The sequence below is a fragment of the Xiphias gladius genome, chromosome 1, assembly GCF_016859285.1.
Source record: "Xiphias gladius isolate SHS-SW01 ecotype Sanya breed wild chromosome 1, ASM1685928v1, whole genome shotgun sequence".
Taxonomy (NCBI): Eukaryota; Metazoa; Chordata; class Actinopteri; order Istiophoriformes; family Xiphiidae; genus Xiphias; species Xiphias gladius.
The window spans coordinates 27,460,755-27,476,809 of record NC_053400.1 but is presented as its reverse complement, the minus strand read 5'-3'; the positions used below and the strand labels follow the sequence as shown (position 1 = coordinate 27,476,809).

General features: G+C 39.5%; 1 protein-coding gene across 11 annotated transcripts; it reads left to right on the top strand.

Moving 5' to 3' along the window:
* Window positions 1-1,142: 1,142 nt before the first annotated feature.
* LOC120795364 (kinesin-like protein KIF23) lies at window positions 1,143-15,266 on the top strand. 11 transcript variants are annotated; one of them, XM_040137254.1, is made up of 24 exons: window positions 1,143-1,256; window positions 3,066-3,132; window positions 3,502-3,630; window positions 4,450-4,555; window positions 4,909-5,045; window positions 5,146-5,258; window positions 5,409-5,579; window positions 5,946-5,987; window positions 6,415-6,527; window positions 6,923-7,044; window positions 7,286-7,388; window positions 7,528-7,607; window positions 7,766-7,885; window positions 8,222-8,381; window positions 8,541-8,702; window positions 8,968-9,134; window positions 9,282-9,455; window positions 10,293-10,505; window positions 10,750-11,067; window positions 12,655-12,888; window positions 13,091-13,179; window positions 13,878-13,938; window positions 14,151-14,185; window positions 14,318-15,266. In XM_040137254.1, exons 1-24 carry the CDS (start codon window positions 1,243-1,245, stop codon window positions 14,331-14,333), a joined length of 2,946 nt encoding a protein of 981 aa, XP_039993188.1. In that variant the 5' UTR covers window positions 1,143-1,242; the 3' UTR covers window positions 14,334-15,266. The 11 variants fall into 11 exon arrangements, with proteins under 11 accessions (XP_039993188.1, XP_039993180.1, XP_039993206.1 ...); XM_040137246.1 differs by having other exon boundaries at window positions 8,538-8,702; XM_040137272.1 differs by lacking the exon at window positions 5,946-5,987.
* Window positions 15,267-16,055: the final 789 nt, after the last annotated feature.

Sequence of the window (16,055 nt, the reverse complement as noted above, 5' to 3'; positions counted from 1 at the left end):
TTGGCTTGACTAATAGTATCCCTAATGTGCAGGTATTTAAGGTCCTGTGAATGATTTGTAAATCAAATGATAGGGTTCACATTAAGTTTAAAACAGGCGGCTACATGATATAGTCCAGGTAAAATGTACAGTAGGTACAGTCGGCCCGGCTGATCCAGGACCAGCAAACATGGGGTCAGGTGACTTAAGTGGGACACACAACGGAATAGCAAATGTGTCAGTGTTGGTTGAAGACACACTTCAAACTGTACCAATAATAATGCTTCAGTTCATACCGGTGGACCTAAAGATGATAATACGGGAAGAACAGGATTTTCATTCACTATTAAGTCGCTATTTATCGAAGAACATCGGATCACCTTGCAGTTTCATACAGTTGAGATGCTAGCAATTGCTACAGTAGTAGCAGACAGGACCTTATAAATGAAACATGGGTTGCAGCTCACGGGGGAAATAAAGGGAATGAGTTGGCAAAGGAGGCAGTCAAACAGGAAGATACCCTGAAAATTTAGTGTAACAAAGCAGAAGCAAAAAGGAACAATAAGGAAAGACTCGCAACATACTGTAACTGGGATAAGGCAAAAACAGGGTGACATCTTTATGCAGTTCAGAGGGACGTGGGCACTATGCCGTGATTAGGAAGAAACACACGATCATAACATGAGACATAATCACAAGGCTGAGATTGGGACACACAAGACTACATAAAACATCAAATGTAACAGGTAAACATCCATCTAGTCTGTCAGAGCGCTGTCACAGGAGTCTGGGGTTTATGTCAGTGCCAAAAAGTATTGGAAGAATATTGTATTTAAACAGAAGTGTCAAGTTTATATTAATACACAAGCAGTCTTGGTGTAGAGACTTGTAACAGTTTAGTAGTTTACTTGAAAGAAACTGGATTAATAAATATATATATATATATATATATATATATATATATATATATATATATATATATATATATATATATATATGTATTTTTTTAGGGGTAAGTAACGCTGGTCAACACTCCAGCATTGCAGGTGGCAGTAATGCGCCTTAACGCTGGTTGCCACCCGCCATTAAAAAAAGACGAAGAAGATGCATTAAACCGGAGGAGGGGGGGGACTTCCGTTACAAAATGCTCTGTCTGTGCTGTGATTGGCTGAAACATCTGACTGTCGGACCGACGTTTCACAAGAGGGAATTTTTCAAATCGAGAAGAGGCGCACTCTGTGAGAGAGTTTAACAATAACCACAATGCAGAGACCAGGGTGAGTACTACCATCTGTTTACCACAGTATTTACCTCGATAAACAGGCAATAGTCTACAACTAGGCAGTGTGTTAAAGATTATCCAGGTAGCTAACGTAACCGGCTAGCGGTCGTTCTCTAGATAAAGAGAAGTCAGGGTAATGAGGAGGATTAGCTCCGTACCGTTAGCATAGCTCGCCGTCTAGCCAACAGAGGCTGGTTGACTGACAACCGGTCGATGTTGGAGTACGAGCTCAGGATTAACTATTCAGCTAATTTAACGCTGCAGGTACGCCAATGAGCCCCAAGGGCACAGACTTGTAAAAGCCCCCTCTCTGACAGAGGAGTACATCCAGAGTAAAATTGAAGTTGTAGCTGTTTATGTCTGTGGTTATTTTGCGTCTCTTATGTTGTCCTTTTGCATCCGTGTTGTCCTTTTGCATCTCTTTGTGGTGCTTTTGCGCCTCTTTGCAGTTGTTTGTTCGACTTTCCTACAAGAAATGTCAACAGTCGCTTCAAACGGAGGCTCTGGCGCCGGGGCCCCCTGACTCCTTGAGCCTCTGGGCGTGTGCTCCGGGGAGGCCCATTCAGCAATCCATCCACCCATAAACTGCGCCAACACTGATTCATAAATGTTTCTCCACTAAAACAGCGAAACTTCCTGACACTTAAGTTAGTTTGACATGGCAAATGTAATGTTTACGTTACGTATTTTTGCTGACCATCAACTGTGAACTGTCACTACCATGTGACAGGTGAGCTTAACCTAAGATCCTCCCCAGGCATGTTAAAATATATGTTAAAAAAATAGTCTGCTTTGAATAATAATTGTATCTGATATAATTTTTCTCCATTAAAAAATGTACCTGCTTAGAAATTCTTCAAATGACATCTATGCCTCGTCCATCATTGAAAAAGTCCAGAATCTGAGTATGCAAATATTTTTCATTATTTTTCAACTCCTGGATACAAGACATTTCCTATTTCACTGAAAGACCGTTCGTAATATATGTACAACGCAGGCTTCAAATTTCACCATCACACTTGTGTAAGTTGCCTATTCCACCATTACTGGGTTTCAAACCAGTTGTGTCGCAAATCATGCGTACAGGTTAAAGCCCCTAAACTCAGATTTTAGGTGAGCACGGAGAAACTTTCCACTTTCAGCAGATGAATGTGTCAACCTCTGAAATCACATCTTTCTGCACAGTCAGGGTCAAACATCCAAGAAAAGTAACTATGATCAAACACATTTTTGTGTGGAGGTGGACTTTAACAAATTAACAAAATTTATAAGAAGTTACAGTTAAATGAAACGGGGGATTAGGCATATTTCACAGAATGTTCCACTATATGGCCAAAAGTATGGGGCCACTTTTGCCCTCCACATTCCTGTGTACATATGTCTACTTTCTGTCCGGTTTGGTTTCTTCTGAGGTTTTCCTTGGCCCTTCACTTCCAATTTAGGAGCATCTTAATGTTAAAGACGGTCTGTTTAAGACAATAGTGTGTTCTCAATTTTGTGGAAAGCCCTTTTCTGTGTCTACATGATAATGCAAAAAGCCATAAAGAAGTATTTTTCTGAGTTTCGTGTGGAAGAGCTTGACTGCCTTGCACAGAGCTCTGACCACAACCGCACCCAACACCTTGAGGATGAATTGGACCTAAGAGTATGAGCCAAGTAATGTTCAGGTGCCCCCGTGCTTTTGGCCACGTAGTGTAAATTACTTAAGTGAATTATCTGGATTATTAACTAGCCAAACAATAAGTTTAATGTAGCATACTTTTTTTTTTTTTTGACATTGATTCTGAATTTTCATCACCTACAGCAAATTCAGGACTCCCCGGAGGCCTGGCCCAAAGAAGGCATCCAACATAGAAAAAGATCCTGTTGGAGTAAGTTAATCCTCAGGCTGAAACACTATCACACCACAGTCACAGTAAAATGGAAGATTGCTTACCTAAACCCTTAATAGAAATTAAGGAAAATTTACCATTTTCATAAAACTGAATTTACTTTGAGCTAATCTAGTCATTGTTGAAGTTGGTCTACTTACACAGAATTAGTGACTGACGTTTTAGGCTTATAGAGCCTTTGAGATATTATGTTCAAATTAGGTTTATTATATTTATTTGTTTTTCCAGCCGTGATGTTTTTCTCTGCTGTTCAACGAATGGATAGACTTCAAATCCAGATATAAAAAATGAGCCGTACAGAAGTGGCCCGGAACTTCTTTCAAAATATATCTATTGTTCTGTATGTAGGTATACTGCCGTATACGACCACTTGGAGCAGAAGATGAGGAATGTTGTATTGAGATGATCAGCAGCTCCACTATTCAGCTGCATGCTCCTGATGGTCTTAAAGCCAACCGCAATGGGGAATACAAAGAGGTAAGTGTGTTGCTGTCCTCTCTGCATGGAAGGTTAACCTGAGTGGGTAAAGAAAAGTGACCATCTATACCAGTTTTTTTCCTCTGTTGACATCTCAGTCAAGAGCTATTGTCTAAACCGCCAGGTGAAAAGAAAAAATGACACCAGTAATATATTTCAGTTTACCTCAAAAATATCTGCGTTGTGGCTGGTGCGACTCATCCATGCAGCCAGTGTCATCGATTAGACAACAGCACATTTCAAAGATGGCTGCACCCTGTCAAATCATCGATTCCCCACAAAATACAAGATACAGCTACAAAACCTCGCGCAGGATCATCTAAAGTGTGGGACTATTTTAGACCGAAACTCTGCAAATTAGAAATGGCCCATCACAGCAGTACAACTGCTATGCACAGTCAATTGAAGCAGAGTATCCCAGAGTGCTTTGTTTAAGACGCAGCTGTACTGGGATATCCTGAGAGGTGTTCCTAATATTTTGTCAACCGTAATTCATATAAATGGGTTGGACAAAATATTAGGAACACCCCTCAGGATAACCCAGTACAGTTCAACAGCACCAAAAATTAAAATTGGCAAGTGAGTGTACGTGTCACAGCAGTCCTCTTGAATTTGTGGTCCAGTATTTTCTGATCAGGTATCTGACAAATAAGGTCTGTTGTTGTTGTTGTCAATAATAACAACAACGACAATAACACAGCAGTGACGTGGAAATTAGATGAACAGGCACTGCACTAATGATGATGATGATAATAATAATAATGGCTCTCTGTCGAACGCCAGTCATGTGTGCTGAATGTTCTTTCTTTGTTTATATAGACACAGTACTCGTTTAAAAAAGTGTTTGGTATCAATACCACTCAAATGGAGCTGTTTGAGGATGTTGCCAAGCCACTGATCGAGGACCTCATTCACTGTAAGAATGGTAAGTTTATGGAAAGGTTTTTTTGAGGCATGAAACGGATGACAGGCACTGTGCAGAATCCCATAAACTGACTATTTATCCTCTCTAGTGCTGAAAGGATTAGTTGATCAGCAGAAAATTGGTTGAAAACAGTTTTTAGCTTTGATTAATCGTTGAAGTATATTAAGCAGAAATATTTGAAACATTTGAAAATTCCAAATTCACACATGAATCTTATTTTTATTTATTTTTTAATTTTAAATTTAAGACCTTTGGTCAGATAAAACATCTGACCGTATAAATACCGTATAAAATAACACAGACCACCCTAATCCTTTCTTTGGTTATTTAATTGTGATATTCCATGTTCGTAGGTCTGCTGTTTACGTATGGTGTTACTGGAAGTGGTAAGACCTTCACCATGACCGGCTCACCAGGGGAAGGTGGACTCCTCCCCCGTTCTTTAGACATGCTCTTCAACAGCATCGGTCCCTTTCAGGCCAAAAGATTTGTACGTCTTTAATTCATTAATGTTTTGTGCAGCTGGTTTAAAAAAAAATAAAGGGAGAGGGGGTGTTGACATTTACTTGACATGTTTTAATCTTCGTCAGGTGTTCAGACCGGACGAAAAAAATGGGATGGAGATTCAGAGTCAAGTTGATGCTCTCCTGGAGAGACAGAAGCGAGACAGTCAGCAGTCAGTGCCCAAAACACCATCTTCCAGGTAGCTATGAGTAATATTATATCTTTTACTTTCTATACTAACTTATGGTTTTCACGAGCCCTGATAAAATTAGAGAGAACTGAATTTAAAGTTCATGTTGACTGCTGTTTATGATGCTATTTTCTTCGGTTTATTTTTTTTTTTCTTTAGGCATAAGGTTGACCCAGAGTTTGCAGATATGATCAGCTCAGAGGAGGCATGTAAATCTGAGAATGTGGATGAAGACTGCTGTTACAGCGTTTTTGTGTCCTACATCGAGATCTACAACAACTATATCTATGATCTCCTCGAAGATGCCCCGTTAGACCCAATCAGACCAAAGTAAGAGACCGGCTTTCAAATCAGTGTGTGCTTTTTTTTTTTTTTTTTTTTTTTTCTTTCCCTAAACACAATGTCATATTGAAAGGGGTGTATACACAAATCCTATTTGTATTCAGGCTATTTGTGGAACTTTTCATGCCTGAAATGGTGTTTCTGTCCACAAACTGAGTTTCACAGCTACCCAACTGCACCCACACAGTTACACCCTACTAATGTGCACTATAAATGTTTTTCTAGTAGTTGTGCAGCCGTGCGTGTCTGCATTACAACCACTTTGACTGTGTTCCCTGTATATGCTAAGTAAGTTTGTTGGTTTTTAATTTTATGTTGACAAGATGCACTTTTTAAAAATCCTGTTTTTGTTAGGTGGCTCGGCGGAGGCACGCCTGTACGGAACAATGAGGGCATGTATGTGGCCAGTAAAAAAAAAAAAACATTACACAGTACACAGTTTATTTGTAGTTGTAACTTGGCTGTAGCTGATATGTCGCAAAGGTGATCATTGTATTTCCATCCCATTAATCCAGAGCCTTGTAAATAGCATTAGGTGTAGCTTATTAGCTTTGTATGATTTTGGTGGCTGTTGTTTATAAGGATCTGTTCTCTGCTGTTGCTGTTAGTGTGGAGCCACAAAACGTCCCCGAATGGCTTGAGCTTGTGTGTAAACCAGTTGTGCATGTGTCTGTATCCCTGAATATGTTTGTGTCTCCAGATTGTTGTTGACACTAACATCAAGTCTTTGTCATTTTAGCTTTTGCTGCTTGTCTTACTAAAGCCACACATCATTGTGACACATTGTTGGTGTGTGATGATTCATTTCATTAACTTGTTTCAGACCGCCACAATCCAAGATTCTCCGTGAAGATCAGAATCATAACATGTATGTGGCTGGCTGCACAGAAGTTGAGGTAAAATCTACAGAAGAGGCTTTTGAAGTCTTTTGGAAGGGTGAGTGATAATACCTGAATTACATGGTTTGACACTGCAAGATTTTAAACTTATTTTAGACTGTGTTTTTATTCTTAGCCGTTATATCGTCTCATGATGGAAACCAAAATATTCTGACCAAGTAGTTATTAAAGAGTTTTTCAAACTTCTGTATTGCATATTTGGTGGCAGCCAAGACTTTTCTTTGTTAATGTCCATACAGAGCTGACATTGCTGATATGCAGCAGGGCAACTTTGAGCTATAGCTTCCAGTGGCCATCATCAACATTCATATTCAATTTACCAATCAAATCAGCAGGAATGCGTTGACAAAGCAACACATTGTTTATTTGACCTCTACTGCTACTGCTGTTGTTAATGTCACATGTTGAATTAATGATCTGCTCTGTGTCCAGGACAAAAGAAAAGGAGGATAGCCAACACTCAGCTCAACCGTGAATCCAGTCGCTCCCACAGTGTGTTCACGGTAAAGCTGGCTCAGGCACCACTTGATGCTGATGGGGACCACATTCTACAGGTTGTATGAAGCTCCAAAGATACATATTGAAAAATTTGTTTCTTTTTTTTGTATGTAAAAAAAAATGTATAATCTGTTTTTATGATAAATGTTTATACAAAGAAAGCCAGCGAATCCTTTCTGATTTTCAATTTAAGCTAATCAGGCTGTACCAAAAAACGGGCCAAATAAGTGCACATCCTGTGTCACGAAGGATTCGGCTGATCTTTGGTGACGCTAACAGTGTGTTGTTGAAATACAGGACAAAAACCAGGTGAATGTGAGCCAGCTGTGTCTGGTTGACCTGGCAGGCAGTGAGCGCACCAACAGAACCAGAGCAGAGGGAAGTCGTCTCCGAGAAGCAGGTCAGTTCATTCCTCACTGTGCGCTCTTCTCTAAAGCCAGCACATTTTCCCAGTACTTGGAGATTTTGTGAAGTTATATCAATGTATTTAGTAATAGTGTTTGTTTAGACACCAAGCGTCAATGATGTCTCATTTACAGGTAATATTAACCAGTCATTGATGACACTGCGGACATGTATGGAAGTCCTGCGAGAGAACCAAATGTGTGGAACTAATAAGGTTGGTATTTTATCATCCGTTCATCATTGTATCAGTTTTTTTTTTTTTTAAACAATTGTTCTGTTTTATTCTATGTAGAGAAATGTTATTCATCTTTATTCTTGTCGTTGGTAATTTTACAGTAGATGCAGTTTCACACAAACTTTATTTTCTTCCAGATGGTGCCATACAGGGACTCTAAAGTCACACATCTCTTTAAAAACTACTTTGATGGAGAAGGAAAAGTCAGGATGATTGTGTGTGTCAACCCAAAGGCTGATGATTATGAAGAAACTATGGTAGGACGTTGTTTTTGTTTTGCAGAATGGCTTGAATATCTTGTCTCTTTAATCTCACTTGCTTTCCCAAAAGAACATGATGTTATCCTTTGCAAGTCTTAACTTGCAAAGGCGCCATTGCAACTGCTGGCTGGTTTGCCATCAAACCACAATGAAATTTTGACAAGATTGCTAAAGATATAATCCCTGGTTTTGTTGCTTTGCCCAGTACTGCCCCAAATATGCAGATTTCCTCAGTTGGGTTTCAAAACATCACATTTAATTTGGAACACTTCTAGGTGACTTAAGGAAATTAGGGATTGTATTTCTAATAGTATCCCATTGTATGCGCTGCAGCTGGTGATGCGCTTTGCAGAGATGACCCAGGAGGTGGAGGTGGCGCGACCGGTTGACCGACCAATCTGCGGACTTGCTGCAGGACGCAGACACAGAAACCAGGCTTTCAGAGATGAGTTGTCACGTCGCCTGGAGGAGCGAGGAGGTCCCAGTAATGCCGGTACATTGCCCTCAAGTCTGTACGACCAGCTCACTGTGCTCATGTCAATCTTAAATCTTACACAATAGATATGCATTTCAGGAATTTAGCTGTTTTATTCACTGTATGTTACTAATTCTACACAAACTTGTCCATGACATATTCTTATTCACACAGTAGATGACCCTCTTCTAGTGAATCAGCTAATAGAAAGCCTTCCAGCCCTGCCTCCTTGTGAGCTGGTGGACCCAGCTGATGATCAGACACTGCCCCGTCTGATTGAAGTCCTGGAAAGGAGGCATCGTATCCGTCAGATGATGACAGAGCAGTTCAACAAAACTGGTACAGGCCCATTTTCTACACCACAGAGGGCCTACTTCATAGTTGATTTTAAGCAGCAATGAATGAATGAATTTACTCAGTACAGCAATGATGCATCAGTAGTTTTTCTAGGTTAGCCACGGAGGTGGGATAGGAGGTATTTCTGGTCACTGAGAGTATTTTTTGTTGTCTGCATGTAAGAGCGACATTGTAACTTTTGAAGTAGAGTTTAAAGCATTTCAAGCCAAATGGTTGACAGCTTACAATAATGTGTTTTCTCCTACAGCCAATACACTGAATTCCATGCTTCAGCAGTTTGACAGTCAGCTCAATGCGAAGGAGACCTTCCTGCATGATCAACAAAGCAAACTGAGCGAGAAAGACAAGGTTATCGTCAACCAGAGGACAGAGATGGAACGATTAGAGAAAAAATCCAAAACGCTGGAATACAAGGTGTTGTCTCTGTCACATGGAACATTATCTTATTCTTCTCTTTTCTGCATTTCGTTTGCAACGTTCTTAAAATGCTTATAAAAGCAAGGGTGCGTGTGTTTATGGGTTTTTTTGTTTGTTTTTTTTTTTTTTTTTTGGTCTCTTCAGATTGATATCCTGCAAAAGACAACAGACATGTATGAGCAGGATAAACGCTCACTTCAGCAGGAGCTGGAGACCCGGGAGCAAAGGCTTCAGAGAGAGCTGTCAGAGAGGAGGCGCATGGAGCATCGTATGCAAGGCATGGTGACAGACACCAGACTCAAGTGGGAGAAGGAGTGTGTAAGTGGCATTATTTACAGTATGCCTAATATACTATTTTTTTAACATTTCTTGTGTATATTGAGTCTTTCACATGCTTCTGAATAATTTACATCAAAGGAGCTGTATAGGTATGTTCTTGCAATGCTATACATTTCATATTTTAGCTAAATAGAGATAAATAATTTACTTTCCTTACTCTTCCATATGCATGGAAAAAAAGAATTTAAAAGAATGTAGAATATGGACCACATGGAGCAAAACCACGGCAGATGCCGTTAAAAAGTAAATTATGACCTGTGCTTAAAGCAAACCACATGACTAATGGGTAATGTTATAAAATCCCAATCTACTTCAATCTAATTACTCACCAAAGCTGGTCTTAAGAAGTACGGGGTAATACACAAAACAATGGGTGATAATTATGCCTTTTACCAAACAATAGAAAACTCTGCCAACATAGATATTAATTTATCCTAACTGATGTAAGGTTAATTTAAGAGGACAGAGGTAATATAATACAGGTAATATATTCTCTTTTTTTAATACAGCAAAAAGAAAAAGGCTTTGGTGCTGTAACAGATTTTGGTAAAATCCAACTTTCAAAGAACAAAAAAATCCAAGATTCTGTCGATCACTCATACACACTTTGCTAGCTTGCTTTGTTTTGCTCCTCAAGACTTCATCAAGTAAAATCCATATACTGTCTTGAGGGCAAGGACTTGGTATTTGGTAAAATTCAACTTACCATTCATCTAGAAAACGAGAACTGTGAGCCGCAGTCTCAGAATTTTGTCATGTAGGATTAAAAATTGAGACTGCTCCTTCAATTGTTTCCTGCTGGTGTTTTCTCATTAGGAGAGACGAGTGAACGCCAAGCAGCTGGAGATGCAGAACAAGTTGTGGGTGAAGGATGAAAAGTTGAAGCAGCTCAAAGCCATAGTGACAGAGAGCAGCAGTGGCGGCGGCAGTGGTGGCTGTACAACTGAGCGTCCAGAGAAGCCTGAGAGGCCCGCAAGGGAGAGAGACCACAACATCACCCAGAAGAGATCTGCCTCACCATCACGTCCTGTGAGTTATTTACTCTGTGACACTGTCTGTTCCATCAGTGTACACTTGATTACTCTATGAAACCTATTTAACGTTGAAATTTTCTAATTATTATTGTGATGATCTTAAACCCGAATTCTAAGATTTCTATGCTAACTGTACACAGCAGCTTCTATACTACATGTTACCCTGTTGTGTATTTGTGTCAGTCTGGAGGCACTGCTAACATCCACGATGCCTGGCCGTATTTCCTCATCACTTTCAGGACTTGAGCCAAACCCCTTCCCACCAAAACCGAGCCAATGTTAGGGCAGCTCAGGACTGTTACCCCCCCCCTTCTTCCACCACCCCCGATACCTCCTCCTCAGCTTGTCGTTCAGTGGCCTCCTGCGTCTCCGAGTGGGAGCAGAGGTTCCCTATAGACTCAAGCAGCCAGGCTAGGCACCCCGGGACTCCCCAGTACAGGAGCCGGACACCCGCCCCATGTCACGGCACCAGCAGTGTGGGTCGCAGGAGATGCCAGCGCTGGGCCCCAGACACTGTGGCCCCTGTCTATGGGCTAGACCTAGAGGCAGGCACAAGGGTTAGTGTGTGTTAGAACCTAGGTTTCGTAAAGAATGTTTAGTTTTTCTGTGCGAGCCTGTTACTTAAGCCTTTCCTTGGTGTGGAACTTCACCTGCAATGTTACCAGTAGACGTCTGCTTGTTTAGAAAAGCATCAAGTAGAACCGCTGCATCCGTGTAGTTCCTATCCAGAGTATAAGGCAGACTGATCTGTCATGCTTGTAAATCCTCTTGACTTGCATCTTAAGCCATACGAGTAGTTACACCATGTTTGTAGTTCTTTCTGTTGCCAACTGCCCTCTAGAAACTGCTTTTTCCTTGTACTGTAGCATCACACATTTCAGTAGCAGCACTTAAAATGACAAAAACTGACTCGCCACTAAGACAAACACACACAAATACCTGCGTCACATAGCAGCAGTGCAGTATTGCACACTCTAAGAGACTGATGTGGAAAGTTGCACATATATTAACCCAGGTATTCATAAGAAGTAAGCCAAAAATGGGTAAGGAAAAAGACACATAACGAAAACCCAAAACATCAGTGGACACGTAACATACAACTGCAATATTAGTGCTTGATTAGTCTGCGGATTGAGTGATTTGGTGTAGCACTCAACATTTATGATTTTGGGTGTACTCTGCTTGCAAAACCTCTTTTTGAGTGTTGCTGAGGCGTTGCTATGGATATTTCTGGCTTTTAAAATGTATTAAACAGCTGGGATTGAAAGCCACATTGCTGGGTTTGGGTGCCCACTTATGTTACTGTACAAATGAACTACAACCTTTACCTGACTTAACGGACCAGAGTTTGACATAGCACGACTGTACACATGGGGGGGTTCCCGCTCGCCAAGCTAAAACGTGCCACTGTTCTATACAGAGATGTTCAAATAGTTGCTGAGAAAAATGGAGAATAATAATGATATAATGGTGAGTTCTTGGGGTTTATATTGTTCTGTCACACCATAAATCACTTCACATTCACACAATTATTTGAACACAACATTGAACATTAATGTTATACTTATATATTATATAACCGTTTCTTTATAGGAATAAGTTTTTTGCCATTCCTTAAGACTATACCGTAGTTAAAGGCTTCACTGTATCAGTCTATTTTAAAACGGGGATCTAAATGCTGCCTCAGTCATCTGTGCTTTAGCATACATCTCGCCCCCAATCTAAAAAACATTCCTGTTTTAGTCTTTGCATGTACTTTTGCATTTCTAGACCAATTTTGTGCTGCTTTGCATGCTAATTCTTACGGACTCCACTGGGCTATTTTCAATGCAGTGGGAGTTAGTTTGAAAAAAATATATTGCTGGAAGACCATGGTATTTTTTGTTTGGATTGGGATTTGAGTTTACTTGTGGGAGGGTTACAGTATTTTTTTTGGGGGGGGGGGTTCCCCGTATGAAATGGAAAAAATGTATTTCTAAATAAATTCTATCCCATGACTTCCAGTAATACGTTTATTTTCAGTACAAGCTAACACCCTCTAATGATCAGGCTTCACTGCTAACCCCGACAAATTTTAAGGGGTCACTGCCGGTGTCACATGTGAATAACTTTCTGGTTTGTCTTTCTCACACTGGGATCCCCAGACGGCCCCTCCAGTTCATCCAATGCACAGGCGCTCACACTCTGCGGGTGGGGAGAAATGGGTAGACCACAAACCACCTTCTAATTTGGACCTAGACACTTTCATGCAGCCAATCATACCCAATGCAATCAAAGTGTCGACCCCTAACGAGAAAGCTCTGTCTAAATGCCAAAGGTATGTGCTTAGACATCAAGAGCTTGCCTCTGACGGGGAGATCGAGACCAAACTGATCAAGGTAAAATCACTTAATTACTTAATTTGAGACTTGATTAATATCTTGCCTGTCTTTGACTTTAATCACATTGTGTTTGATTTCACAGTAGGGTCCTGTTTTACATAATGATGGGAAACTGTTGCCTTTTTCACTGTTGATTTTGAATATATGTTTCCTGCTATATTCTGCCCCAGACATTTGAGTTTTTTTTAAACTTCCACAGGGTAATGTTTTTAAGACCAGAGGTGGAGGACAAGCTGTGCAGTTTACTGATGTTGAGACACTAAAACAAGAGTGCCCAACAGCACCTAGGTACAGTATTTCCCCAAGTACAACAGGTTGTGATACTTCTATGTTTGCGCACAGAGCAATATGACATTATCTGTCATACAGTGACATAAAACACTTGTTAATACTGGTACTAAATGCTTGACATCTTGATATCGTGTATTTGACGGCATCATGTCATGATTTCAGGTCCAACCGTCTCTTAAGACGTAAAGTTAAAAGTAACATTTATATTTTATCTTTATATTTCATCTGTTGGGTGCCACATGCATTTAACCCATGTAGCAAGAATTTTCACACCTTACACATTAATACAGAGGGATTTTTGCAGGAAAAAGTTGGAAGGTAACTGTGACAACTCCGCCACAGAGCCAGTGGAGCGGCCTTAGCAGGGCTGTCTAGCTGAGTTTTTTTTTTTTTTATGCCCATTAAAAAAAGAAATACAAGTTTCACATAGCCCTCAAACAGTCTTCACACAAATACCTACAATATATATTTTAGGTATTTTGTTTATCAAACCAACAGTTTAAAAGTCGTTAGGTTCATGTTGGTGCCCAGAGATTTTAGTGTTAGTAACTCATCTGGCTTATTTTTTTATGTTATTCATCAACAAATGCTGTTTACATCTATTGTTAGTCAAATTTGTAGAATGATGTTCAAGTTGGGCGAAAGCCTTTTTATATGTTTTGTTCAGAGAACTGACAAAGATCCTTTTGTTTCAGTCGCAAGAGGCGATCGGGGTCTGGAGAAGGACCAGCTCAAATAGAAGACATCGAAAACAGAGTAAGATCTTAATTATACAGCAAACAATTTAAATTTCCCTTTAACTATGCTTATTCTCTCTGGTCATGTTAGTACGCAAGTAACACATTTCTTTAGGTATCAATAATTAAGACCTTCAGACCATTTTTAATTAAATATATATTGGATAATTTGATGGATTCATGTGCAGTTAACTTATGTGCCAACCCTTTTCAACTGTTTCCTCCCATTAGGCTCCAGTGGCAAGTTCAAGCCATGGCTATCAAAAGTAAGCAAATAAAAGTGTTTGTGCGTGCATGTGCAGTGTTTACCATATTATATAGACACCATTCCAGCTGTCATCTTGGATTTTATGTTAGTGTTATTAATGTTTTGGACTTTTTTGTTTTCTTTCTTCCAGACGCAGGAAGCCTTAAGTTGCTGTACATAAGAAGGAACCTTTTTTTAAATTATTATTCTTGAAAACATGCAAGATATGTTGCATTACTGTTGGAACATTGAAGGGACCGCAATGTAAAACTATGCATTTTTTTTTTTTTTTGAGAGTCTGAGCTTTTTTCAATTGTATCTGATCTTATTACAAACTGTTAGCGTGCACTTATGATTTAATCATAGCCAAGACATTGTTTAAACAGTGCAGAACATTTCAGTTGTAATTTGCTAGATATCTGCTTTTTCCTTTTTGGAATGCTACAATTATTACTACATAAAGACATGGAAGTATCAAATAGCCCAATATGAATATTTTGTGATAAATTTAAGGGTTTTTTTTAATTATTTAATCTTTTCACTGCCTTTTACTGCTGCCCAAAGATTAGAATATATGAGCTTCATAACCATTGAAAATGTGTTTGTTTGTTTTTTTTGTTTTACTTTATTGTGTCACTGCTTGCTTTTGGTTAAAAGGGCGATTCATTAGATAACACAAATGGCTGATTATAAAAAACAGAGTACAGAACACAGATGTTTTTAGAATTTCAATGCGTAGAGCTTCAGCAGTAAACGTAGAGCTGTTAAGTAGGTTTTGCTGAAATCAATCTCTGACCACCTATTAAATAAGTATTAATAACATTTTACTTCTGTATATTGAAACAACTCCTAAGATGTGTAGGGCACTGCTCTTTTTGGTGGCATTAAATTTATTCGAACACCAAGTCTCGTAATAATGATTTCCTAATGCATGAAGACAGAAGAGTTTCCATCTTAAAGCCTGGGACATATCCAAAAGACATCATTTGTTTTCTCTTACCAAGCTCTGAGGGTTTGTTTCAGTTAATCTTTGATTTTTAAGCAGCTGTCAATTAAGCATTGGTATTGGAAGGTTCTCCACATATTTGCTCAGGGTAGAAGAATAAAAAAGCAAACTAAATAAATGCTATGTATTTATTATATTATCTGTTTTACTTTGACTAACTGAAAGCGATATGCATTTTTAGAAGCACTTGCGTCATAGAATCCGAAAGAAATTAATTCCATACGTTTTTGTGCTGTAAATGATACCTATTATTAATCTTAATGGCAGGGGGACTTCCTGTCAGTAAGTTGTCTAAAGAGAGACTAAACTCCACAAGCAAGAGGTCAGACACACATTTCCTTTTTGTCAAAGCCACATTGACTCACTCAGCCAAAGTCAAAGTCTCACTTTTAGGCTAAGCGCACAGTTTGCCTTGCTGAAAAGTAGATGCTTTATGCCTGTTTGTGCAACATATTCGGCCTGTCAACAGGCGAGAAATGTCAAAACAAACTACACAACCATGTAGAAGCATACACTAGCAAGTCTGTATTTTTTAATTTTTTTTTCTCTCTCATCGCTGCTAAAATCCTGTGGACCTGTGGGAGCAGTGAGCATCTACCTTTGAATTTGTGTCCTCCTAATGCAAAGGGCCAATTCTTTCATCCTTGTCTCCTGCTTATAGTATTTCTTTATTGCTCTGTTTATTTTTTTAAGTTTCACAAAGGCTCGCTGGTACCAATGTGCTGCGTGATACTTGATGAATACGCAAGAGAGCAAGACCATGTTTTACAAATCTGAGCTTTCTATTAGAAATGTAAGGTAAATTAAGTATAAGTACCTTGGACCCAATGGATCTTTATCCAGAAACTCCACATTCCACAGTGAATTGGCTAGGCTTTATTAA

Excerpts from the sequence above, each read along its gene's own strand:
- LOC120795364 (XM_040137246.1), top strand. Across the intron at positions 5,046-5,145 it reads CCTTTCAGGCCAAAAGATTT|GTGTTCAGACCGGACGAAAA; the intron begins GTACGTCTTTAA and ends AATCTTCGTCAG. Across the intron at positions 7,389-7,527 it reads AAGTCGTCTCCGAGAAGCAG|GTAATATTAACCAGTCATTG; the intron begins GTCAGTTCATTC and ends TCTCATTTACAG.